This window comes from Buteo buteo, chromosome 3, assembly GCF_964188355.1.
Source record: "Buteo buteo chromosome 3, bButBut1.hap1.1, whole genome shotgun sequence".
Taxonomy (NCBI): Eukaryota; Metazoa; Chordata; class Aves; order Accipitriformes; family Accipitridae; genus Buteo; species Buteo buteo.
In genome coordinates this window covers 18,160,416-18,186,021 of record NC_134173.1, presented here as the reverse complement: position 1 = coordinate 18,186,021, position 25,606 = coordinate 18,160,416, and the positions used below count along the sequence as shown (strand labels likewise).

General features: G+C 45.9%; 1 protein-coding gene across 4 annotated transcripts in view; it reads left to right on the top strand.

The window, feature by feature from the left end:
• The window catches only part of LDLRAD4 (low density lipoprotein receptor class A domain containing 4), a 312,128-nt gene that overhangs the window by 273,947 nt on the left and 12,575 nt on the right, over positions 1 to 25,606 (top strand). The window contains exons 1-2 of one of the 4 annotated variants that reach the window (XM_075022929.1): positions 11,392 to 11,497; positions 14,953 to 15,107. In XM_075022929.1, coding sequence (XP_074879030.1) covers positions 15,003 to 15,107 — 105 coding nt within the window. In that variant the 5' untranslated portion in view covers positions 11,392 to 11,497; positions 14,953 to 15,002. Of the gene's footprint in view, positions 1 to 11,391; positions 11,498 to 11,640; positions 11,883 to 12,653; positions 12,672 to 14,952; positions 15,108 to 25,606 lie in introns of those variants that run through there. The other 3 variants (XM_075022928.1, XM_075022930.1, XM_075022927.1) reach the window with 3 other exon arrangements.

Genomic DNA, 25,606 nt, shown 5'->3' with positions numbered 1-25,606 from the left:
GCTAAAAAAAAGAGCAACTTTTTTTTTTTTTTCTGCAGAAAAACAGACCCTCAAAATTTTGCAATTTAACACCAGGAACCACAACTCTTACCTCTAAAAGTAAAAAAACAAAACAAAACACCACCTTCCCGAAAATTTTTTGAGGTGTTCAGGTTTAAGCTGGCTTTGAGGAAGACACCTACAATGAACAAAAAGTCCTAGTCTGAGCTTTCAGAGCAAGAAGTATGAGAGGACATGAAGGAAAAATGCCAGAGTCCTTTTAAATTCAAAATGTCTAAGCTGTCTGCCCAAAAAAGGATAGATTCAAGCTGAGACCCAGTCTGGGTTGTATGACAGATTCATGTTCCTTATATGCACAACCTTGGCTTGAGCAATTCCCTTCTTCCCATCTTCTGTGTGTAAAACAGAAACCAGATACATTGACAGCAAGGTAAGTTTTCGATGTGTCTAAAAAAACCAAGAAGAGGGCTGGAAAGGGTGTGCCTTTTCTAATTAATTCAGCAACACTGTGCTAATACGATGACATGCAGCTTCTGAGGCAGGAAATACGGCAGATAAGCAGCAACTCAGCCTCGCCGTCCTTAGTGTCGTACAGCAACATTTCTCAGACTTCATCCATGAGCTATCAGTGATGGGTCCACTGAGATTTCTCCCATGAGACCCTTTTGGGTACTCACCGCAGCCAGGGGATTGGATCCCTGAGAACAGAGGTGGGCTGGGAAGCTCGTGCTGTAGGGTGTAAACTTTGTGAGGGAAGTAATTGCAAGTTTTCACTGCACTTGGTTGAGACTACAGAAATAGGAGTGGCATGGGATGTATGGGGGGTATATACTGCCCTGCCTGAGGGCAGGGGCTCTGCGGCCAGGTCTTTGCCATGTGCCACAGGGAGTTTGTATGCATGGTCCTCATGGTCTGGTATGGGCAGGCATCGTGGATGGGCAAAGGGGTGCGCGTGTGCACGTAGGTGTTCAATGAAGTCCAGCATGCAGCGTGTGGGGGTGGCTGAGATACCATGTAGAGGTGGGCAACACATACCTCCCATGTCAGACACATCCCAGACCCCGCATACGCGCTGAATATGCACTGCGCTGGCAAACTGCACGCTCTTACGAGTCATTTCTCTGGGACTTCTGAATGGCAAAAAGCCTGGTCTGAGCTGCTATGCAGATCAGGATGCCAGGCGTCCTGAAATCCCGGACAAATCCCCTTAGTGCTTTTGGTAAATCTGCAACTGGGATTTACCGTTGTGACAGCACATCCTAAGTGTGGTAAAAATAGCCTGTCTCCCAGCATTGCAAACCTGACTCACGCCCCACAGTTAATGGGTGAGCAGTCAAGGCTGTTTCTTGAATCATTGCACGAATGCATGAAGTGGTCCCAGTGGCAGGGGATCACAAAGCTGCATTGCAAAGCGCTTGCCTGGCTCAGGCTGATTCTCTGCAGCTTTGGCTTAAAACTCCGCGGATCAGAAGTATGGCAGAGACCCCTGATCTCAGGCCGAAAGGGATGATGGAGAGATCTCTCTGCCCTTTGCTTCTCCAGAAGGCTGCATCTGCCCTGCACATGCCTGGAGGCAGTCTGGAAGGTGTGCTGTGCCAGCAGCGTCCCCTCCTATGCTGGGCAGAAAGCACAGCCTTCTCCCTGGAGGCTGCATAACAACTTGGTTTTATTTGGTTTTAACCCTTTACCTTAATTCTAATGAAAACCATGGGTTTTATTACAAATTAGGACCACGCCAAATTTGAAGCATCGGTAGTTTTGCTAAGCCAGTGGGGTAACGTGGAGAAGTGAGAGGGAGTGAGCGTGCTTTTCCTGCTCTGTGTGTGCATGCACACATGGGAGAGCGCAGTTTCTCCGTAATTATGAAAACGAGCATCTTACTCTCAAAACTTCCTCTTCAACAAGGAGATTCACCCAGAAAGTCTCGCCCCACCCAAATGGGCTGTAATGGTGTGTCTTTAGTGGGCTACACAAAAATGCTACTGGTGAGTCAGTACAGTGTTGGATGTACAGTCGTACAGAGTGGGAACACAGGATGAAGTAGTTTGAAATGCAGCCTCCTGTCCAAAAATACCAGCCAACCAACTGTAAGTTACATTAGCTGTCAGTTCCCAGCACGTCTGGTGAGATTTCAAGCAAATTCTGTTTTTTGCTGTCGCACACAGGAAAATGCCATTGCGGCTGCTTGGTGCCGGCCTTTTGCTCATTGGGAAAGGGCACCCATCCATTTGCCGCCAGGCAGGTTTTGAAAGTGCATCTTTGTGATGTACGTGCTCACACGTCATCTTCAAGAGTGGCTTAGCAGCCCAAATTTGATACAGTACTGGTATCAGGCAGTGCGTGAAGACTGAAGTGAGGGAGGCCATGCTCTGTGGAAACGCTGCATAGGTGCTGCTGTTGTACCACAAGAGAGAAGAGTGGGAGGGACAGGGAGAGCCGAAGGGACTTCCCTTAGGTCTGTGATAGAGCTGGGGAGAGAAGCTGAATCTCATTCTGCTCTCGTAGCTAGCAGGCCATGCATTTCCTTAAACATCTCCTGTGCCATACGTTTGGGGCAGTCTTGTATGTTCTGCATGCAGGGTCATGTTTCCTTTTCTTTCTCAGTCCCTGAACTCCTCCTGTGAGACACTTTGAGTTTAATTGTACCCTACCCGATCCAGTATTATGCTGGTAGTACAAGAAAAAACATGGATGGAGGAGCAGTGTTAGAAAGCACGCCTCAAACCTCACTGAGACCCCAGCTCTGTCCTGAGTCTGTTCAGAAACATCCATCCCTCCCAACTGCTTGGGCTCAGTAACATCACAGCCCACCGAGCACTGGGACCCTGCTACTCCATGTACGAAGCAGCACTGCATTGCTTGTATCATTAGGCTGCTGGGTTTGTTTCTGGCTCTTGGCTTCCACCCTGAAATGACGGCATCAGTGGAACTGCCTTGAGGTACAAGAGTTACCCTGGCCTTACGCGGAGTAACAAGAGGTTGGTAGTCTTCGTGGTAAATGGTTAAGCTGCCTTCCTATCATTTGTGCAATGTCTCAGAAGTGGCTTGAGTTTGTAGATACCATTAATTCTGCTGAAAACAAGAATACTGTCATTGCATTGGGTGGGATTGGCCTCATTTCATGTAAAGTAGCTGCGGATTTAAGCTTCGTATTGAGTTGCTAGGGTGCTGTCCATCAAATGATGTTTGGAAATCATTTTTTAGAAGCTATGCCAGTTTTGACATGCTGCCTTAATATTTTTCTGGCTGCAATAGGGCAAGACATAGAAATCTTATGTTGTCATCACACAGAGCTGTGAAGCGTTCTTTTTTTTTTTTTTGCTTTCTCTCTCTTGCACTCTGTCATATGGAAACCAGATCAAGATGATGAAATTATTGCCCACAAACTGTGATCTTTTTTCTCTTTTGTGGTGGGAACTGACAAGTCAGTGATGGCTTGGTGCTGTTGGTACTAGCTGTTCATGCTGCACGCATTTGTATGTATCGGGAAGTGCCGAACTTGGCGTGCTTCTCGGTTGGCACACAGGCTGGTGAAACGTCAGATTTTTAATTGTGATAAAGTTCACGAATGAAAAAATTATGGCAGATGTTTCCTTTTGTCAGAGCTGAACTGAATCATTAAAATGTGATATAATGTACTATGAACAAGTCAGTGTAAACACCATCCCTGTGAACATGTCAAAAGACTGAAGAACGTAGACCATTCATGGTAATGTTAAAAACCATGTGGTCTGAATGCTGTATTACCAAGCTTCTCTCTTTAAATGCAGAGCATGAATCTTATGAATTTTTATTGCCTTTATACAAAATGAAAAGATAACATGTTCTGCTTTGGTAAAAATAGCCTGGTAGCTTCTGCAACATGGTTGTCATTTTGCTGGTGGTTTACTCAGAGGTCTGCTTTTCACAAGCAGCAGTGAGGTATCCGATTCCCATTGAGCACTGAGCTCGCTCGCCTAATTCCCTCTTCTCTAGAGGATGTATTTTTGGGAAGTCTTACTCCTTTGCCAATCTGAAGCAAGCAGCAGAAACGCTGCTGCTTGCCGAGGAATGCCTGTGATGATGCGTTAAAACTGGCTCCCAGTAAGTGGTTATGGAAAAACTGCAGGAAGCATCCGGCAACTGACATTCTCTGTGGACTTTCTCTCCCATCTCCTCCTCACATCTCCTACATGAGGATTATTGTCGACACACTCACTTAGGCCATTAGTCAGAGAAAAAGTGCATTAGAAGCTTCCTGATGCTTCCCCATGAGCTGAGTACATTGTATCTGCAGTTATTCTCATTCTTGCTGGCCTAAGAAGTCTTGACTAGATTCTGATTCTTATTCCCAGTGTTGTCAGTTCTCAAGATTTTACCTGGAATCAAGGGAGTTGACGAATACCTTCATTTTGACATAAAGGTCAAAGAAACATTAGAAAGATGTGATCAAAGTGTATCCCAAAGTGTTGTTTTATGCCACTCTTCTGATTTCTGATTTGAGGGAGCCTGACTTCAGTTTTGGAATGCTGGGGATTTGGAATAAAATACTCTGTTATGTCATAAAGTAGGTTATAAACTGTAGCAAATCCAAATCATTTTGCATGTCAAAAATCTCAGTCCCCATCTCTTTTGGGGGGTGCACTGCAATCGAGATGAATGTGTTTTGCAGACCAGTTTAAATACTCTTAAAATGTGGCCCCCTTCTCCAGATCAATTACATTGATTTATTAGGGAAAATTTGTGTTTGTGTGCCTGGATATACACAAATGGTATACAAACAATGTCATTTATTTTTAGCGGGGCTGCAGAAGCCAGAAGTAATGAACTTAGTAAAATAGCCATACAGGATTCAGTGATAACAGTTGTTAATGGCAAAGCATCTATAGTTTTTGCACCATGGCAATTTGTAGAAATGCAGTGTGCTTTTTTAAATTAGCGTAAGTTTTTACACCTCTCTTGCACCACAGGAACTTAATCCATCATGAAACCTCTTTAGAAGCTGCGCCATTGTATCCTGAGGCAGATGTGAAATTTGTGTGAGTCACTGATTTGCGATCAAGCTGAAGGAAACTGAGTCTACAATTCTGAAGAGAGAAGCCGCCCATTTGGGATGCATTTACGCAGCTCCTTTTGTATAAATCGTTAGTGCTATAAACTATCCATTATTGTTAGGAGAAGAAATTTAACAATGCAAATAAAACAAAATACTGTGGCAGAGCAATTTTATGCTTGATTGTAATGTTTAATGGCATGTTCTCATAAAGAGATTTTCCCATCCTTCAGACCTATCATGTCTGTGACTCACTTGATTTCCGATGGTTTGAACATCCCCCATTTTATTCCTAGAGTAGTTTTCTCTAGAGCAATTTTTGTAAACGTGCTGCAGCATGGGGTTATCCAGGGTTAATTTCCCTTACGATTACACATCCAGACAGCATGTATGTAAATGCTGCAAGACAAATGATAAGAAAACTGTAGGATAAAAGAAAACGAAGAAAATTCCTTTGTTTTGCTTGTAGATCAATTTTTCAGTATCGATGTATTTCCCTTACTGACTTTTAAATGTTAATACTAGCTTATACTGGCATTGCAGTTCTTCAAAAGCATTATTCTTCTGTCATCACCTCAAATTTTGCATTATGTTGATTCCCTTTCTCCCCCATGTCTCTTTGGATACTTTTTCCAGGTTCCTCTCTTCATCCTTTACTTGCAGGTACTAGACAGCATCATCAATGAGGCAGAGCTTCGCATCTCTAAACCAGCTGATTATATTAATGTCAGAAAAAAAATACAGCTCTTCACAGTCTACTTGTATTTTTAGTATCTTATTGTAATCCTGGTTCTGCTTTCCCTTCTAATCTCTGTTCTCTGTCTTGCCCTTAGGTTTCTTTTTTAGACCAGGGTTTTCTTGTGATCTTGAAAGGTTTCTGCACTGTCCAGCTTTTTGAAGTCTTTCCATACACCTTAGTCAGAAAGTACCAAAATACTTTGATAGTCTGTTAATCTGCAGTCAAATGCCCATTGTTTTCTTTTCCTGGCTGCCAGGGAGTTTGTTGGCAATTGAGATTTACAGAGTGAATAATCCACCTGGCAGGAGACTCTCTGCAACTCCGAAGAGTGTTCTTTAGTGGAAGAATGAGCGTTCCTTTTTGTGTGTAAAATACCGCTAATAGCTTATTTAGCAACCTATATTTCTACAACAGGGCTTTCAGTTTTGTGTTGGAGGTGGATTCTTGCATATGCATAGATTCTAGCACCCATGCTAATTCTGTCTCTCATTTAACTTTCATCTCTTCCTGTGGTAGGATAATGCATGATGTGATCTCTCAGCTTTTTAATGTGATCCTCAGTGCATCTCTTCCAGCTCCTGTTTGAATGGGCTAAAAAAAAAAATTAATAATGAGGGATGATTCTTCCCTGTACTTGCTGGGAATTGCCTGGAAACCACAGGGAGCTTAGGCAGGGTAGTCATGCTGCAACCGCTGAGAGTCCACAGAGTCCAACACCAGGTACTAATTGCAATTACTGCTGGGAGAGCTCTGAATAACAACGGAATTTAAAAAAAATACATTGAGATCCTTTCTTGCCTTTTCTTTTACTTAAATGCCTCATTTTTACAACCATTGATTAGATGTGAGCTCAAAATAAGCCAAAAGCCATGGAATATGATCGAAATGGATGGAAGGGTTTGCAGTGTTTTCAATGCAGCTGATTTTGTTCATGAGTTTTTAGTAGAACTAAAAGGAGGATTGAATTAGTCAATGATTAAAGAAAGTGGAAGCCACTGTATAAGAGTGTTCAGCATAATGGGTACCTGCGTGACATTTTGGTTCTCAGCCACCCGGTTGCTTCCTCCCTTTAGGGATATTTTCATGGTCTGAGTAGCCTGGGCTGATTATCACCCTCAGATTCACAGCTGCCTTTCCCTGCCCAGAGTTTCTCATTCCTTATGCATCAGCACTAGGGAGTTCTGTACCTGTTTTTCAGCAGTGGCAGGGGAGCATCAAAGTTACCAGCAGCGTAATCTCCAGGGTAAACAGGGCCAGCGTATTACACTCACTGTACCATTTAACCCTGCTGGAAGAGACGACTGTAAATTGCCTGTGTCGAGCCAGCGTGCGAGGACTAATAGAACTGCAGTGGGGATAATTCATGAGTAGATTTTCTCACTCGCCAGTGTAAACAGAGCTAGGGCTAGTCAGGTCTGAAACCGTGATTACTTTTAAAACAGCGTGTTAGAATTCAGTGTCCCAGATTGAACCCTCTTCCCAGCACAGGAAAACAAATCACCACGCACATGGCCAGCACATGGACCACGCAGGCTGTGCAACTAACTATGCACGTGAAGGACTGCTTTGTTTTTCGAGGAAACAAGACTTGGAAGGAGCTCTTTAACTGAGGATTGCAAAGGGTGATTAAAAAAAAAAGGAGAGAAATCAATTTCACAATCCTTCCTGTTAATGCAGAGTAAAGAATAGCTTTAACAGGGAGTTAATTTAGAGGCCTTAGACACTGTCCTCTTCTGTGCTGAATCCCTCCACCAAACTTGCTTCTTTTGGGTTGTGTCACTGTCCACACTGCCCCTGTCTGCTTGTTCCTTGCACCTGATCACATTAAACACAATGACACAATATACATCTAGATATGAACCTGCTGGTAAATAAGTTACCTGAATTCACTGCCAATGCAAAAAGCACATTTCCTTTCCCTGGGGTGGTACCATTCCTCACTATCTTATTCTGACAAACTTAACCTATAAACTCCAGATGTAACTGAAAAGGTGAAAATTGACCCCAGGAGGTGGCAGTTTGAGAGGTGGGGCTGTGGGGCATTCGGTGGGTGCGTCTGCAGTCGCGTGAAGCCCATCCAGGTGCAGACCCTTAACCAAAAGGGGATGGTCCCAGTCTCCTGCTTAGTCCCTCACTGACCATTTCCTGCCTCCTGTTTTCTGTGTTGGCATCAGCGTTCACCCAGCAAGCAATTCGACTTTTTCCCCTGTGAGCAGAGACCCGCTCTGGCTCGTCTGTGCCGGGGCTGGCACAAGATGGGCGGCAGGAAGGAGCCAGGGCCGTGCTCCCACGGCCGCTAGCTTGACTCAGGGCTGGGATTGCAGCAGGCAGCGATTATCCGGGGAGTCCCGAAGACCCCCAGGGCTGCTGTGTGGGCCCCTCAGCCTGGCTGGCTGGGGGGGGCTGAAAGCATGGCTCCCCCACAATGGACACACAGTCGCTCCAATGTGGCTTTGACTGTGAAGCATCATCCTGGTGCCGCCTGGGAGAAGCACGTAAGGACGCATGGCCCTGCATGAAGAGTTAATGGTTGTAGATTTGTGCCCTTCTCAGCTGGTTTTCTGGGCTGAAGTTAGGCATGTGGCTCTGAGAAGGGAGGGGGAAGCACCTCTGCACTCACCCCCCCAGTCCAGGTTCCCCAGGTGGGTGACCCCAAGGGGCTGACTGCAGGCAGGAAGAAACACCCCCTTATTTTCCAGTTTCAAGACTGTGGTTTTTCTCTTACTCTTCAGAGTAAGGGCTGGCCAAGAGCCTGCCCACAGTCAGTAATGTCTTTAGAGAAGCAGAGAAAAAAAGGGTAAGTAGCGGAAATACGAAATTCATATTGAAAAAGCAGCATTTGTCCAGTTTTGGTCACCAAAGCATGACTGTGTTTTCTTACACTTAAAAGATTAACATCCTTACTATTAGTAAAACAAAAAATCAGGTTTTGTTCTTGCGGGTTCCAGAATGAGATTTTTGTTTTCCCAGTTAAGACTGAGGAGACAAATGAGCAAACACGTCCTTTATAAAACTTCACCTACATGTTACCAAGTCTAACTAGCCCTTGGCTGTATCATTAATATGTCAGACTTGTAATGGCTTGTGGAAGAGCATTACGATTTGGTGTGCCAAAGCCTGCTTAGGGAGCTTCAACTCTGTCACCAGAGCAGCCATCCTGCTCAGAGGTCATAGTGGAACGGGCTACTGGGAGGGGAATTTTAGAAGGAAGCTGGTCCCCCATCCTTGTTGACAGAGCAGCTTTTGTGGGCTATCTGGCACTTGCTGTGCAGTTTTTTCAGCCCCTAAAGGTCTTGATTCACATTAAAAACTTGATGTTAAATTCTTAATAAATAGGTAATGAGGCAAATGCTGTTCTGAGGGTGTTCTTGAGGATGCTTATCAGGTGCGTTGCTTATGGGTACAGCAGTCTGTAACCATTTTGCAGTCATTGTGCCTGCACTTGTACAATAATATTATACAAATTTTGGTGGGTAGGGAAGTAGTGGGCTAGAGAGCAAGCAAAGTGTGTAAAGTATCAGTCTATGCACCGAATCCCCAGTCTTGCCAAAGCAATTGTTTTATGCTGTAGGTTAATGGCCTTCAGGAAGTGAAAAGACTCTAAACATCCTGGCTTCAGCTGTAAGAGACCAAAGTAAAGGAGCAGCATTAGTACTAATATATTCATTTTATTTTGTTTTCTGCTTATAGTCTTTAAACTACGCTTATTTGAAACTAACTTCTCATTGTAAACGTGAGGTTTGGGAATGATATATGTGGCTCAATCTTTGGCTCAGAAACTTTGTTCTACACTACAGTCCTTGGCAACAGAGAATTTGCAACAGGAAGATAATCAGCCTCAGCAGCGACTCTGTATGCACAAAGTGGGTCATGCCCATACAATAGCTGTGCTTAAAAGGCTGGTCTGTTGAATGAATTGTTTTCACAGTAGTCTAGGGGCGATAAGATGGTAGTTTTGAAGGTGCTCCACATCTGCTATCTGTACTGAATTATTTCCCTCTGCTGGTAACAGTGCTGTAGTCAGTTAATAGTCTGCTTGCACAAAAGCATTCCATCAACATATAATTTAAACTCATTCTGCTCTTCTAGGAACTCTCAAAGGATATTTTTTTACAGTCCACAATCACTGTCCCCCAGCTTGACTATACTGTTTGGATTGGGGCCTTAGACCTTGTAGTATCGAGCTAAATGTCAACAACGGTTTAACAAATCCAGACAGCGGGGATAGCCTGTAGCCAAACGAGAGGGCCCTGCTCTGTGCAGTGGAGATATATATATAGATAGATATCAGGATGTGTCCCCCTAATACTTTAAACACCCTTACTCTTCCTAGTGCTAGCTTGATGGATGACCGCAAGCAGGCCCACTCCTCTCAGCCTCCTTCCCCTCTCCTGGCTTCTTTTGCTCCTTGACTTTGAGTCAAGGGATCCTTGGGGTTTTTTTTTTGAGACTGGCCCATGGGGTTGGCAGATCTGAGAGGCGTGGGGAGCATCGGGTCCCTCTCCCATGGTCAGCCCCAGCATGTGTCCCGGGGGCTCGGACCCTTGCAGCCGTGCTGTGCAGGGGAGCAGTGCTGGCGTGGGGCCATACCGAGCCAGCCAGCCTGCTGGAAGCAGGACGCGGAGCCTCGCCAGCACTGCGGCCCAGCTCCTTGGCCTTCAGCAGCTCCCGAGACCTGGCCAAGCGCAGAGCAGAGGGTGAGCTCTCTTCTCCTGCCCACACAGACACCCACCGATCTTACCCGGTGCTTTGGAATGCTACCACAACCCAGAGGAGTAACCAGGAACGGGAGGAGGGCTGGGCCATGCTGGCGGAGCAGGTGTAGGAGGAAGGTCCTGGGACTTGAGGGACGTAGTGCTAATGAGGGATGTGGTGCTAACGGGGCTTCGTGGCGTGACAGGGGTTCCCGGGGGGCTCTGAGCAGCAGCGGCGGGGGCAGCCTTCAGGACCCTGCTGCCGGCCTCCTCCTCCTCCTCCGTCGGGGTGCTCTGGGCGGGAATGCGGGTTGGGATTGGGATGGGGAACCGGTCTGCCTGAGAAACAGCCAAGCCAGAAAGGCTGGCTCGGGGGCAGGGCTGGGGTGGCAGAGGGGCTCTAGGGAAGGCAGAGGCTGCTGGAGCCCGGCGTTTTGCTGAAGAGACAGACGTGCGACTGCAGCCCAACTCTTCAGTATCGCCAGTGTTTTCCTTTCCCCGCCTCCTCTATTTTCTTTTTAACTTGTGCCTGCGTGGACTGCTTGAGGTTACAGGCATTATTTCTGCTGGTGGTTACTGGTTTCCAGTATTGCACCAGGCTGCGTCTCCCTAGTATTTCACAGCCCCCCCCCCCCCGACTCCCCCTAAACCGCCGCGTAATGAAACCGCAGCCGCGCAGCTCCCTAAGGTTTCCGCGGCCGCTTTTGCCGGTGGTGTACCGGCGGGGGGGGAACGGGACGCAGACCGGGGCTGACATTTCCTCGCCGGTGCCTTTTTCAAGTGAAGGGGAACGGGTGGGACAGGGCGCCGGGACCGCTCATAACTCGGGACGGTGTTTCCCTCCCCCCCCCCCCCTCCTTCCCCGCTCACTCGCTGAGGCGGGCAGCGCCCCGGGCGGGGCGGGGGCACGTGCGAGGGGGCGGAGCCGGCGGCGGCGCAGGCGCAGAGGGCCGGGGCAGGCGGAAGAGCCGGGGCGCCCCGAGCGCCCGCCGGGCCGGGCCGGGCTTAAAGAGCGGCGGGGCGGCGGCGCGGGTAAGCTACGCACCTTCCCCCCCCCCCCCCCCATCATCATCATCATCATCACCACCATCATCATCATCATCCCCCCCCCCGGTAGCTGCGGTCTGAGCGCTGGGGCTGGGCCCTGCCGGTGCGCTGGGGAGAGGGAGGGAGGGACGGACAGACGGCTGTCAGTCAGTCAGTCCGTCAGTCCCTGCGTAGGGCTGAGCGGGCAGCCCGAGGACGGTGTCCCCTCGGTGGATGGAGGCCGGGGCTGCCGGCGATGCAGTGCCCGCCGCGGGGGCTGGCGGAGCGGCTTGAGCCCCTCGTCCGCCGGAGGAGGCGAGCATGTCCAGTGAGCAGCTCAACAGGACAGCGGTGAAGGATGCGCGGTTAAAAGACCTGTTGTTGGAACGAGGTACCCCTTCGTTCGGCCGGGGTGCCCGCGCCGGTTCGGCCGCCGGAGCTAGGTCTCCGCCTTACCGGAGCAAAACCCGGCCCGGCCCGGCCGGGGAGCGCTGGCTTGCCGAGAGCCCTGGGGCGGAGGGGAAGTCTTCTGGCCGGGGGGGTGGGTCTGGCTGCCGAGGGGGATTTGGGGGTGACGGTTGATAGGGTTATGAATTAGTTCTCTTTTTTTCATGCTCTTCTGTGGAGTGTCCTGCTTCTGTAGTTGCCTTTTTCGTGAAAAAAAAAAAAAAAAATGTTCCCCTGGGAAAAAAATGTATTGTACTTGCTATTTCCCGGCTGTGAAGAAACGGGTCTATGTGAGCGTGACAGAGTGACTTGGGGAGCTAAAAACCTATCATTTCTCTTCCCGAAGCTCCCCCGCCCCAGTCTCTTTCCCAGTTAATGTAGAGGAGGAGTGGGCAGGAGGAGATGCCCCTCTGGAAGGCAGTGCTGCAGCAGCGAGGCCCTTCGTGCCCCACGCGTGTGGGGCAGGAGGCAAGATGGGGGCCGGAGGGACCCCGTGCGTGTCGGCAGGTGCCAGAAACTGTGCAAATTGTCTTGCGCAGTGCCAGTAAAGAGAGATTGCTCCTGCTCTTGTCTCTCTGCTTTTTCCTGTTAATAACCTAATGGGTAGCAGGAGGGCCAGTCAGGAGGAGAAGAGATTAAAAATTACCTTCCCCTTTCCTTTCCTTCCACTTTCCAGTGAGGAAATCCTCTTGAACGTCACTTGGGCGCTTTGTTGCGTTCTTGTGTTTGCAAGGTAAAGCTGGAGCTGGAAAATCCCGTGTGCTCGCACCTGTGTGCTGTGGTTTTCATTTTCTTTATGGTATGGCCATGTTTTATTCAAGCATTTCCAAACGATTCCCACTTAAGGGAAATGCTCACAGACCCAATCCTTTATTCCTGAAGGAGAGGTACTGTCCCCTGCCACTGAAATGGTGGGGCCTTGATAAATTTAGAAGACTCTGCCCTTGGCAGATAGAGAAGTAACATGTCATTCCAGTGATCTTTGCGTTCTAGCAAAGCCTAAATCAACATTGCTTGTTTTGCATGTTGCCCTTTAGCAACAGTCTCTCAATTTCCAGTCTGAAGTATTACATGGACCCAAAAAAAAAGTTTTGGGTAAAGAAACCCTTTAGTACTTGATAGCCGCAGAATGTGAATTGCAGCAGTTGTCAACTGTGTCCAGTCTGTATTCTGTGCTTCTGAGCCAAGAAAAAATGACTTTACTTAAACATGGCTTTGGTGGGTTTGTTTTTTAATTAATTCTGTGCTTCCTGCTTTTTGATCTTTTGGTGCTGACATTGTTAGCTTCCAATGACTCGGGGGGGGGGGGGGGGGGTGTCCAAAAAAACCCCACAGATTGCTGCACTGCATATGGGATTGATAGCAGAAGCAGAGCAAAGCACTGACTGATCATTTTTTTGAAAAGGTTGGTGGTCTTGGTGACGAGTGGATGGTACTTAAAAGCAAAGAGAAATTAAATGATAGATGTATTGCTGCCCTTTACTCTTTTCTTAGCCTTAAATAGGTTTAGTTACTCCTACTGAGACGATCGCAGAACCTCACACTTGGACAGTGGTGTGCCCATGCCCACTGGTAACGTGTGACAAACAGCTGGACCTCAGCACTAGCCTCCACAGGACACTGCAGCTCCTGTAGTCTGAGGTTTTGTTCACAAGAGAGCTTAGAATAGTGAAACAGCCTTGGGTTTCCTTTAGTTCCACCACAGGTCATTTTGGATTTTATGTGGGAACAGCATTTTTCTAGCTCAGCTTCATAGTCATGTTGTGTTTGCATAAGCATGCTGCTGTTACACAGGAGGCTGAGAATGACTACAAATGAAAGGGGGGGAAGCTTGTTTTCTCTGATGTTTGCTTTGTCTTTTTATTTTTATATTTTGTTATCTGTCTTTCCTCGTTGGCTCTTCAAAACAGAAATTTAATATCGGTTCCCCAAAATTCATATTTCGGCGCCCAAAAGTAGTCCCATTTTTGGAAAGTGCTGAAACTGAGCAACTTGCACTGCTTCTTGGCTTTTCCTACCAGCCTAGCAACTAAAGACCTCCTCCTGTTAACTGCAGTTGTCTTTCAAGATGAGAGCATCCCCTGTGAGCAATGCAGTTTCCATAGAAATATTAGCAACTGTGTAACTCCAAAGGGCAATTCCTCCCCTTACGTTGCTCATCCTTGCTACTCCAGTGTAGCCAAAAGGGTGCAAGAATGACTCATTTCTAAATATACTTAATATTTGTGGTATAGGCAGGACTTCAGATAAGATGATGTGCTCTGATGGAGTTCATTGTAATTGTATCTCTTGCAACAGCCAAGGCCCTGGTTTCATTTTTAACTGTAGTGGAACATGTCTTGTTTTAGAGTACCAGATCTCTTTTTAGATTTTTACCTGAATGGGAATGTCCTAGTAAAGTTAATTTTACTCTAGTTGGAGAGAAGTAATGAATGAAAAAGACATTGCGTGTAGACTTAATACAAAAAAAGTTTGTGTTCCACTTGATATAGGTAGCTTTTGTGCTCTTTAACTGATGAAAAAAACTTAAGGATAGTTAACTAGATAGTGTCCAGATTCCTGTCTCCATGGCCTGTGCTTTGGAGCTTATGGAGCCCTCTGGACTCTGTTGGCATTGCAGATGGCTATTAAAATAGGGTGGGATGTGTGTGGTTTTTGTTTGTTTTTTTTTTTTTCCCCCCCCAGTGAAATTGTTGTATTATCCAAAAGGCTTGTCTGTGGTGTTTATGCTGAAGAATTTATTACCTGTGAAGGCTGCAGAGAAGGATCACCGAAAAGTTTCTTAGCTTTGACCTGCAGCCACTTATACCAATTGATTGGCACTGCCAAAAACCGAATAATTTTCATACTTTTTAGAACACACATTTTCTTTGCAAAACTTTGCAAAACAGATAGCAGTGAACATCTTAATCCAGATCAGTCTAGATGAACTGCTGAGTTTTTTTCAGATTATTGCTTTGATGGATAACATTCTGTGTGTGATTGACATTTTCCTCTTTTTTTCTTTGTTTTAGCTGAACTGGAGTTTGTTCAAATCATCATTATAATTGTGGTTATAACTGTTATGGTGGTAGTGATCATCTGCTTGTTAAACCATTACAAACTCTCGACACGCTCCTTTATCAACCGACAGAGCCAAAGCAGAAGACAGGAAGAAACTTTGCAGACGGTGAGTATGAGCCCTTTGCACCCAATTCCTTCTTGTGCTGTACGAGTCTGTAGCAAAGCCTCCTGAGGAGTACAAGCAACTCTTGGAAAAACTTCTGATGTCACTTTTACTACTCCCTGTAGTTAGGTCTTTTGCTGAGGTTGTGTTTGTCAGTAGAAAAAAAATCAGAAAGTAAATTCAAGATACACTGTCTGATTATTTTTAGACCCTGCTATGTTTTATGTAGTGTATTTTCATTTTGCATTTGGAAGTTCAGATGTGATGTCCTGTTTGCTACTGCTGTAATTTGAAGGGGAGTGGAGAGGGAATGAATGGAGATCACCTGGGGTTTGAAGATTTGAAATACACATTGTTGTGACTTTCCGTATATTTACTAATATCCTGGAGTTGCATCACTCTTACTGTTTTGTGAAGCTGCAATAACTATTTGCTGGATCCAAAACCCTGGTCCAGTAATGGCCCAGGAAAATGTAATGTTTGTTTCACTGAAACAGCAAGAAAATGTTAGGAAAATGATCCTTCCAAGGACCTGGAGTGGTTAAGATGTGTTGTTACAGAGCTAAAGGCTTAAGACCAAATCTCGGTCGAGACTTGTAAAGGCTGTCCCTGGTCAACCCAGCAGTAAATGAGCATTGAACTTGCCTTGTGAGCCACGAGTTTGCTGGGTGGGATGCACTGTTCCCTTCTGAGGGTTAACCACAGGGTGTCCCTGACCTTGGGACATCCCTGCAAGCCTGTATCTTATGATGCTGCAGGGAGATCCTTTTCCTGCTGTGCTTTTGGATGTCCTCAGAGTGGTGCCCTGGGCCTCTTTGCTGACTGCCATGGCCGAGGGGCCATTTGTGAGGGTAGCCTTCTGAGGTATTGAATTCCTGGCAACAACATTGGGTTCACAGCTTCATTTAATTTTGCTGTCAAAAAAATTATCTGACTGTAACTGGAAGGCACGATCCTGTAATGGTTTACACCAGTCGTAAGTCCACAGTCTCCCCTTTTCTTTCCATCCCAACCCTGTGTTTCCTCGTTCTTTGTGCTTCTTAGGGAGCTGCCAGGGTTGTAGCGAGAAGCATCAGGGAGCTGATCTGGCTGAATAGTAATTGCTTTTTTTTTTTTTTTTCCATGGTTAGATTTCAACCAGATCAGTGAACGAAGTGCCCAGCCAGGGGAGGAGGCAGGGATGCCACAGTCCAGCCTGGCAATTGGCAGCTCCCTCCTGAAAGACAGCTGTAAAATGTGATGAACGCAGGGTCCCCGAAGCTCTGGCTTAGCACATCACCTGCATCCTTCTGCTGTGCTGAATAGCTCTTACCTTGGAAGCTGCATGGGGAGGAAAGGAGCTGCCTCCTCAAGGGGAGGTTGTCTCATTCTCTAGCGCTTTGGTAGCACAGGAATGTTTAGCTCTAATTTGGTTATGGATGAAACCGGAACTTGTCAAACCTTAACCTTGTGGGCTTCAGGGCTAGAAAAATTGGCGAGATTAATTTGAGTGTTGCTTTGAAATGGATGCCGTAATTCAAGAACCACACTTCTGTCTGGAAAATGTTAGCTATAATTACCTAAAATGAAATAATTTGAGAGAGAGGAAATGCATTTTCATCTACACAGATCTTTTAGAACTGCAGTAAGCTGTCAAATGCGTGAAGTAACCCATTATTTCCTTTGTATGGTTCGTTAGTATTGTCTGTTACCAGAATGAGTGGTGCCTTTTCTCTTGGAAGCAAGGGAAGAAACATAGTCTTCTTGTGAAGAAGAACATGCAGTTTGGCAGTGGGGACTTGGGAGCCGCTTTAGTATCCAGAACTGCTCTTAAATCACTTTTAAAACACTGACTCAGTTTCAGTTTGATGGCACCCTTGTAAGTAATGATAATCATAGCCAAGTGAGCATTTCATGGGAATTGATGATTGGTTGGCAAGAACCAGTTACTAATTTGTCTGAAAACTCTCTGGTATAGGTTTGTCATCACTATTGCTCATCTGGATTTCTGATAAGCTGAAGCTGTTCTTAAAAGAACGTCATACTTGTGGAGAATGAGACTTTGGAGGTCTCTGAGGTCAGATGTCAAATAAGTTTGAATTTTCCTTTGTCTCAGGTGTTAGAAGGAAATTCTGATAGAAACTGGTTGTGCACTGCTTGCAGTGCAAATCTTGAAATCTGGTGTGCAGTGCATGAGAGTCGGGAAACTAAAGCATTTGCTCTGATGTGAAACTGGAAATGACCTGTCTGTTCTCGTTGTCTACAGCGGAGCGAGTTGCACAAGGTAAATAGCGTGAGCAGTAAGATGCAGGTTAGATTATACACTTTCAAAATATATTTATTTTTTTAACGAGGTAGGCCTTGTTCTGTGTGCAAATGCTATGGATAAGTGGATTCTCTTCCAAGGGAATTTTTTTTTTAAATGGTATATAAACTCTGAAAACAGATTTAAATGTTTATTAACTACTAGTGTCTGAAGAAAATATCATTCTGACTCAGGCCTTCTGTTGGTGGAGAAATAGTGAATGGAAATAGAAGTAGTTCAGCAGTATTTCTTAAAAGAAAATGGTAAAGCAAATTAATTGACTGTTGGTTAGTTCCTGTAGCAAACTATGAAGTGAACCTCCACCTCACGTAACTGAGGTAGCAGACGTGTATCAAGAGGCAGAATCCTGCCTTTCCTATTCAGATGGGCTTTTTTTTTTTTGTCCTTTTGTTACCTTCCATTTTCCTTTTCTTCGAGCCTGTCCTATTTCTAGATAATCATGCATTCCAACAGCTGAGCTGTGGCTGAATTGCACAGATTTCTGGCCCTGTAAAGACCAGCTATCGAAAGATGATCTCTCTTATTCTGGGTTTTCTAGAGATTGTAATAGAAATGAACTGATAATTTATCTACTGCCTTTATTGCCAACCTCACACCTATGAAACTCATGGGTCAGGCCTCCAAATAACAAAATAAAAGGTGTTTGTGGGTTTCTTCTTTGTCTGATTGAACTTCCTTCATGTTTAAAGAAAAAAAAAAAGGCCTGGAAGTTGAAATTCTTATTGTCTTCCAAGTCCAGAAATTAGAATATTAAAAAGATGAAATATCACTGGAATCACAAGTGATAGTAACACTCGAAGGGCAGAAAAGGGAGCAATCAAAAAAAAGTTGCTCTTTGACAAGTACGTGCTGAAAAGTACTTGTTACATTCCTGTTCTGTAAATATGCTTTCCTGTGTGACCACCAGTTCATCTTTCTTCTTTTCTTTTTTCCTCCTTTTCATCCCCTCTCGAGTCTCATCTTCCAGTCTTTCGCCTGGCCTTTGTCTTACTACCTTGGCTAGTGTGCTGAGGCCTTAAACAGATTACATCAGGGGCAGGACAACCTTTGAGCACCCGGGAATACTGGATGCTTCTGCAGCAGTGCTGCTGAGGATGCTGTCCACCCTCCCAGGGTGAGCCCTGCCCTCTCCTAGTGTGGCTGTTGAAACACTCAAACCCTGTTTTAACATGAGCAGAAATATGAATTTTGGGGTTGTAACTGTGGGAGGTGGAACGATGCAGAGTGACAACTGCGATGGCATGAGCAGCAACCTGACATGACCGTGCACAGTACTGAATGGTACCCATATGACAATGGATAAAATATTGAACATTTTCCCCCGATCCATCAGCAGGGTTTGGCTTTGCAGCTGGGAGCGAGCCAAGGTTTGCAGAGCATCTGAGAGGGATGTGGAAACTGTAGGGTGTGGAGTATACCAGGAGCATGCCTGGGGCAATTCTCTAGGACGACACAACCTCTTCTGTGGGAACGACTGATGCTACTGGCAGTGCTGGGGGTTTTGGGGCAGAGCCACGTGGCAGCCTTGGAAAGGCACATCCATGCACAGGGTATGTGTGTCTGATATCCCGGGGGGGGGGTATGTGTTGCAGCATTGCTGCCTGTGCCTTGGAAGGACTCGCATTGTATAGGGAGGGTAGCATTGCTTGCTGGTAACCAAAACCAGCCTGCTGGAATGTAGGTAGCTGTGGCTGAGCTGCTGCTGTGGCACTGCTGTTTGCTGGGACAAAACAAAGATAAATCTTGCTTTCTGATGATTAACTTTTAGTGTCATCACTAGTGATTTCCAGGGGGACATTGAGGGAAAAGAGATTAACTAAGTGACTTACAGGGAGGCACTTAATGAGCTTCTGATGTTCCTAAATTGATTCCTTCTCCCCATCCTGGTGGCTTCTGTCTTGGTGTCTTTTTCTCTTACAAAGTGGATCTTGGTGGAGTACTGAACACTTGGACTGCCCCGCGCCCACTCCTGGCAGCCAGGTCCCGGGATCCGTCACACAAGATGCTCACCCTGACCAGCCCCCACCTCCCAGCACCAAGGGCAGCATTGCTGCTAGGGCTAGTCAGCTTGCATTAGGACCTGCATTGATAATGCCCGTCTCGAATGCCAAGCTGCAGGAGCACAGCTGTAAAAATACTGTCCTCTTTCCTGGAACAGCTATTTCAGAATAAAGGGGGAATATCAGGAGGGTGACAGAAAATACTCAGTAATATTGACAACTCCAGGGATTTGTCGGTGATTTCAAATGTTAGCCTTGCCCCTTGACCTTTTAAATTATTCCCTGCCCGTGTTAGCATTATTCCTTCTGTTCCCTGCTGGCATCTCTGGGTCACTCATTCTCATTTTCTTACCGACATGTGCAAAAGAAAGAAAATCCCACTGGGAACAAGAAGCCAGTCTATAGCTGGGAGAGAGTGTGAGTGCTGTAGACCACCCTCCTTTGCCAAACCTTTTCCTTTGCACCAGGCATCAGCTGGCAGGAGCTGGACGTGCACTGTGTTCTCCTGCCATCTGCATGAGGGACATGGGCTTGCCTCTTCCTCGGGGAGTGCTGCCAGGAGGGACAGCGTGCACTGGCTGCTGCTCTTTGAAGTCTACCACAATAAAGTCAGAACATCTTTAATAAGGGCAGGATTGTCTAGGAAATCTGCAGGTAGGACTAGAAGCGAGGAGCACCAGCTTTGGGTGGCTTCTGACTCAGTGTGTCACCTTGGGCAACTTTCTTCATCTCCAAATAAAGGAGGAAGGATAATAGTACTTCCTTCACTTGGATGAAATGAAGATTACTTAAATTGGTAAAGTGCTGCGAAGTTGGGGGGGAGTTTTAAAGCATTAAGTAACAGAAATAATTGATGTAAATGTAGGGAGGCAGACTGCATGCGAGAGGTTTACTGCTCTCCCTAATTCTCTTTCTAGTACTTCTCCTTGGTACCACGCACTACTCTGCCAGGCACTGTAACATTTCCTGCCCTTGAGGAAACACAGCTTTTAAAGGAAAGAGCAGTCCTGCAGGAATAGTTGTCATTCTGTTGGGAACAATGCAATAGTTTGCTTTGCTTGTATTCGGTCGGGAAAATGTTGCTGTTTTCAGAGCTTGCGATGGTCTGTATCGCCCTGGAAGAGGCAGGGAGGAACGAACCCCTGCGCCTTCTCGCAGCTTATTGAGCAAGCCAGTGCTTTAATGTGGTGTAATCTATCGCTGCCACCTAGGGCCAAAATCAGAAACTACACTATCTGAAACAGTTCACTTGCAAAAGAGCTGTGTGTGGTTTGTGTGTACATATACACACAAAAATAAGACAAAAATCTGAGTTTAACCGAGGGGAAAAGAGGGACCTTCTTAATTGTAATGCGTTTCAGAAAGTGGAAAAACTTACTTTTATTTCTCAGGAAATACAATTTCAGGCAGAGTTCCAATTCTCAGAAACTTAAAAATGGAGAAAAACTGAAAGTCTCCATAAGAGTTGGCAAAAAAGAAAAGTTTGGATTATATGGGGCTGTTGCGGTTTAACCCCAGCTGGCAAATAAGCACTGCACAGCTGCTTGCTCCCAGTGGGATGGGGGAGAGAATTGGAAGAGTAAAAGTGAGAAAACTTGTGGGTTGAGATAAAGACAGTTTAAAGACAGGTAAAGCAAAAGCCGTGTGCACAAGCAAAGCAAAGCAAGGAATCTATTCCCCACTTCCCATCTACAGGCAGGTGTTCAGCCATCTCCAGGAAAGCAGGGCTCCATCATGCCTAACGGTGACTTGGGAAGACACACGCCATCGCTCCAAATGTCCCCCCCTTCCTCCTTCTTCCCCCAACTTTGTATGCTGAGCATGACATCGTATGGTCTGGAATATCCCTTGGGTCAGTTGGGGTCAGCTGTCCCGGCTGTGTCCCCTCCCAACTCCTTGTGCCCCCCCAGCCTCCTCGCTGGTGGGGTGGGGTGAGAAGCAGAAAAGGCCTCGGCTCTGGGTAAGCACTGCTCAGCAGTAACAAAACCGACCCTGTGTTATCAGTGCTGTTTCCAGCACAAATCCAAAACATAGTCCCATACTAACTACTGTGAAGAAAATTAACTCTATCCCAGCCAAAACCAGCACAGGGATGCTTTTGCTTCATGACAGTTTGAGGAATTTTTCTTACTGAGCATAAATTTTTACCTGCAATTTATTCGGAGTTAAAAATTCTTCTTCCGGTAAATTTCTTTCCTGCTGTCTGTCAATGTGCTGATGTTCAGCTGAGGTAGTTGGATGACACTGCATGCTCCAGGAAGCACAGTGTTTAAAAATGGCCTCAAAAAGTCATTTTCCTAAACTGTTTAATGCTAGAGTCTGTAAACCTTTGTAAAATACAAATTAGGCAAATTATCTTAGGCTTATCCAGTTTCCTAAGCTCTAAATATTGAGTTAAATAATCATCACTGTAAGATAATTAAGTAGTCACCCAGCTGGATTTATTAAATGATGCTGTTATTCCAAAACCTAATCGCAAATTTCATTTCTGTCAATTATTGTGAAACTCGGGAATGTCAAAGGTCAGCAAAAGACATAGCAGGATCCCCAAGATTTTTCTTGCTTTGGTGTTATTTGTAGGAGCTAGGATTTGCCATGGAGACTCATCCTTTTTCATTCCAAACCCTAACAGAGTTAAAAATGAATACGCTGTAGGGAATGAATGCATAAGCTTTCTCTCCCTGTTACTTTTAATTATTGAAGCTCACGCCTGAAGACCTTTAGTCTCTTTAAGAAGGAACAAGTTGAGGTGGCTAGCTATTGAGAACCTATAAGAAGCAGGTAAATGGTACACTGCCCACAGAAAAAAAAACGGGTAGATTGCATTTGCTCAGGTTTAGCCTTGATTGCACATACCAGAGAACTACTTGTACAAATCCACGGGCATTCAGTGTGAGGGGGCATCGAGCAGGACTGCCAGCGCTGGATTTGCTAGCTGGGAAGTGCCTGTTGGCGCGATGCCAGGCAGCGCGGTGCTGGGGCTGCGAGCTCACGCCAGGCCTGGCGGCTGGTTAGCCGTCACGCCGAGCCGTATTGCCTGTGCCTGATTTCGTCTTGCTCACAGGATGAGGAGTCACTGAGTGAAAAGAAGTCAGAAGTGGTTTGTCATGAGGCCGTTCTACCTTGGTATTTTGAATGATAAAGAGAGAAACAATATGAGGGAATATACATACAAATGCTGTTGCTTCTTACCTGATTGTTATTGATCTGAGCACAGGGAAACACTTTAGCTGTCCCATGAAGGTCTGTAGTAGAGGGACAAGGAGAGAGCAAGAAATAATTTTCCCTCAGTGTAGGTCACCCCAGATTGTTCATGGCAGTCCCGGCGCGTTATTTCTTACATCTACAGCTTGGGGCGAAAAAAAAAGTCATGGGGATATTTTCCTTCTGCAGCACTGAGGTTTTTCCTTTCTTCTCTCAACCCTTTGCCATCACCCCAAAAACAGTGGGGTAGGTGGGCACCAACACGTGGTTAGCTTGTATCTACCCAGTGCAGGGGAGGGGAGGATTTTCCTGATACGAAGACTTGAGAAAGGTAGATAGTAAGTCTCCTGTGGTGGATGCAGTGATTTCAGGAAGGCGGAATGACTGAAAAGGCTAAAATTGGGAAGATGGGGCAGGGACCTGCAGTTCTTTTGTTCCAGACAGATGCCACCTTCTGTAGAAGAGATGGGGTTTATCTGTAGAAGGCAAAGTGCAGAAAACCCTTATGGCATTTCAGGGCAAGATTCAGCAAAGCACTTCGGTGTGTTAATTTTTTATTAATCTCCTAACTTTTCTCTTAGCCTTGGAGTGTTAGCAGAAGGGCACGTCTAAGTAAGTGGTTGCAGACAGACCTGAGCAGAGTCTGCCTTTGCTCCAAGGTGGCAGTTCCCAGGCCAGCCCTGACGTGGGAGCTGCACAGCTCAGTGGCGAGCTACTGAGTCTGGCTCAGAGGCACCCAATGAAATATGTGCTATGTAAAAGGAGAAGAGGTGTATAGTGTGTGATATTAAGTGTAAATTATTTCCCTGTTCTGTTGTATCCCTCAAATATGTATAAATATAAACCCCATAGAGCCATTCATAATTAAGCACTGGCATGCTGTCCATTGTGTTTTTCTCTCTCTCTTTCTTTTCCTCCTCTCTGTATTCTTCTTCCCATATTGTCATACTGCTCTGCGCTTAAAGTTTAGGAAGCCCCTCTACATATTTGTATTTGTCATTGCAGGTCACTGTACAGTAAGTTCATGTCCTAGAAGGATTCAGGGATTCTGCAATAGCTGAGTGCAGGAAAGCCAGTTGCGTGCTAGCTCCTTCCCTTTCTCCTTGCCTCTCTCGCTGTCCATTTTAAGACTTATCCGTACGATAAGTAAGAGTGCAGTGCCTTTTCCTACATTGGGCCAGTTAGTCTGGGCTTTTTCTAGTGGTGGTGAGACAATCCTGTACTGTGGCACTGGACCAACCACGTATGCGTGGTGAGGTTGGTCTGCACGTGGTGCGTGAGCCTGGTATTTTCCAAGCGTGGGCATGCTGAGCACATGCTACCCAGCCATCTGCTTGGGGAGTTCCTCTGGCTCCTGGGATAGAGCTCTTACTGGGGGTTGGCTGCTGCCAAAGGATTTATTCAGCCTGCTGCTCTCTCCAGAAGAAACCGTAGGGAAGGGAGTAGCTACAGGTGGGCTGTAGGACACACTGTCACAGAGGCCATGTTGTTGCACATCCTTGCATTGTAAGGATCTCGCAGCTTTGGAGTTCAGCTACATCCCAAGCTGTCGTCCCAAGCTGTCTACCTCCTTGGGTAGTTAGCCCAGAGTGAGGAGAGCCTTGAGCTCCCTTGGTCTCATTGTCTTGGTCCGACTATCCCAGCACCCTGGTCACATTCTGTGGGGTCCCTGTAGCAGCTGCAGTGCCTCCAGGGAGGATCTTCTACTGTACTGGGATTCAGGCATCAGCAGTAGAAGTAATGGGCAGCTCCACTCTTCTAGCAAGTTGTTTGTTAGGCATCGCTGGTACCAGGTCTGTGTGCCGAGGCTCAGCATGCAGGTCCTGCTCCATTTCGGCACAAGGAGTTTTTCTCCACATGCTGCATTATCTCCCTCGGCTCTTCTTACTCTGCTGCCCTAGGGGAGATGAACCCTAGGATGGGAATTGTCGTTTCCACTTCCACATCAAAAACTCTCTTTCATAAGGGAGTTTTAAGTAACATGAGTGGTAGTGGTAGATTGAATTCCTTTCTGGGTTAGGTTATTGGTTTTGCCTTTTTTCCTCTCTTCTGAGCCTGAACTCATTAAAGGTGAGACTGAGACAGTTGCACTAAACATAAAGCTACCCACTATCGTATTATTCAAACCATCACTTGGGAATCTGCTGTTGGGCTGTGTATGGCCTGTAGTTCGTGAGCAGTTAATTGAACCCTTTAGTTCTGACTAATATGTTTTACTTAACAATTGCAACAGGCTTGGAGCCTGCTGGGTTAGCTGCTGATAATCTGATTATATTTAATTGTGCAAATATACCCTCAGATATTTCAAAACGAGGGCATCTGGGTGATGGAGGGGTGGAAACGAAGATGGGTACAAGTATGCATATACATGTAAGTATACAGGTACAATTTATTCTATTGACAAAACCTTGTATAGGCACTGAAATACATGAATCTAGGTAAGATTTGTCTTTGATATCAGGCCTTTGCGAATGGGGATACTTGCAAAGGGAAGCTGTGAATAATGGCAATTGTCAGCCTCCCTCTATCTCAGCTCTGTAAAGCTACAGAAGAGAAGTGATTGACCAGCTTTGTTACTCAAAGCATTTCCCTTAACAGCTGAATCCTGTGGGAGATTCCTCTTAGAGCAGCTTTCCTCTGCGGTGGACTCTCCTGACAAGATCACAGACGGCTTTTGGTCTCTGAGTGTCATGATGAACATCTAGTTAGGTCTATTTTTACATCTGAAATATGTTGAAAGATGCTATGGTGAGAAGAAGCAGTACAGTAAGATTTGAAAGTAGTCTATACAGGGTAATGCTTTTGGGGACAGGATGCATTTTTCTTCCTGTTCCTGAGATTTCTTATGTCTATAAAATCATGAAACTTGAATTGGCACCAAGAAAATAGTCATGACCATACAATGTTTTGATTTTCTTTTTTTGCACCAAGACTGAAATTCTGTGCTTTATAGCTGCCCTGATGTGTCCTTGTCAGCTTCAAAATTTTCCAGT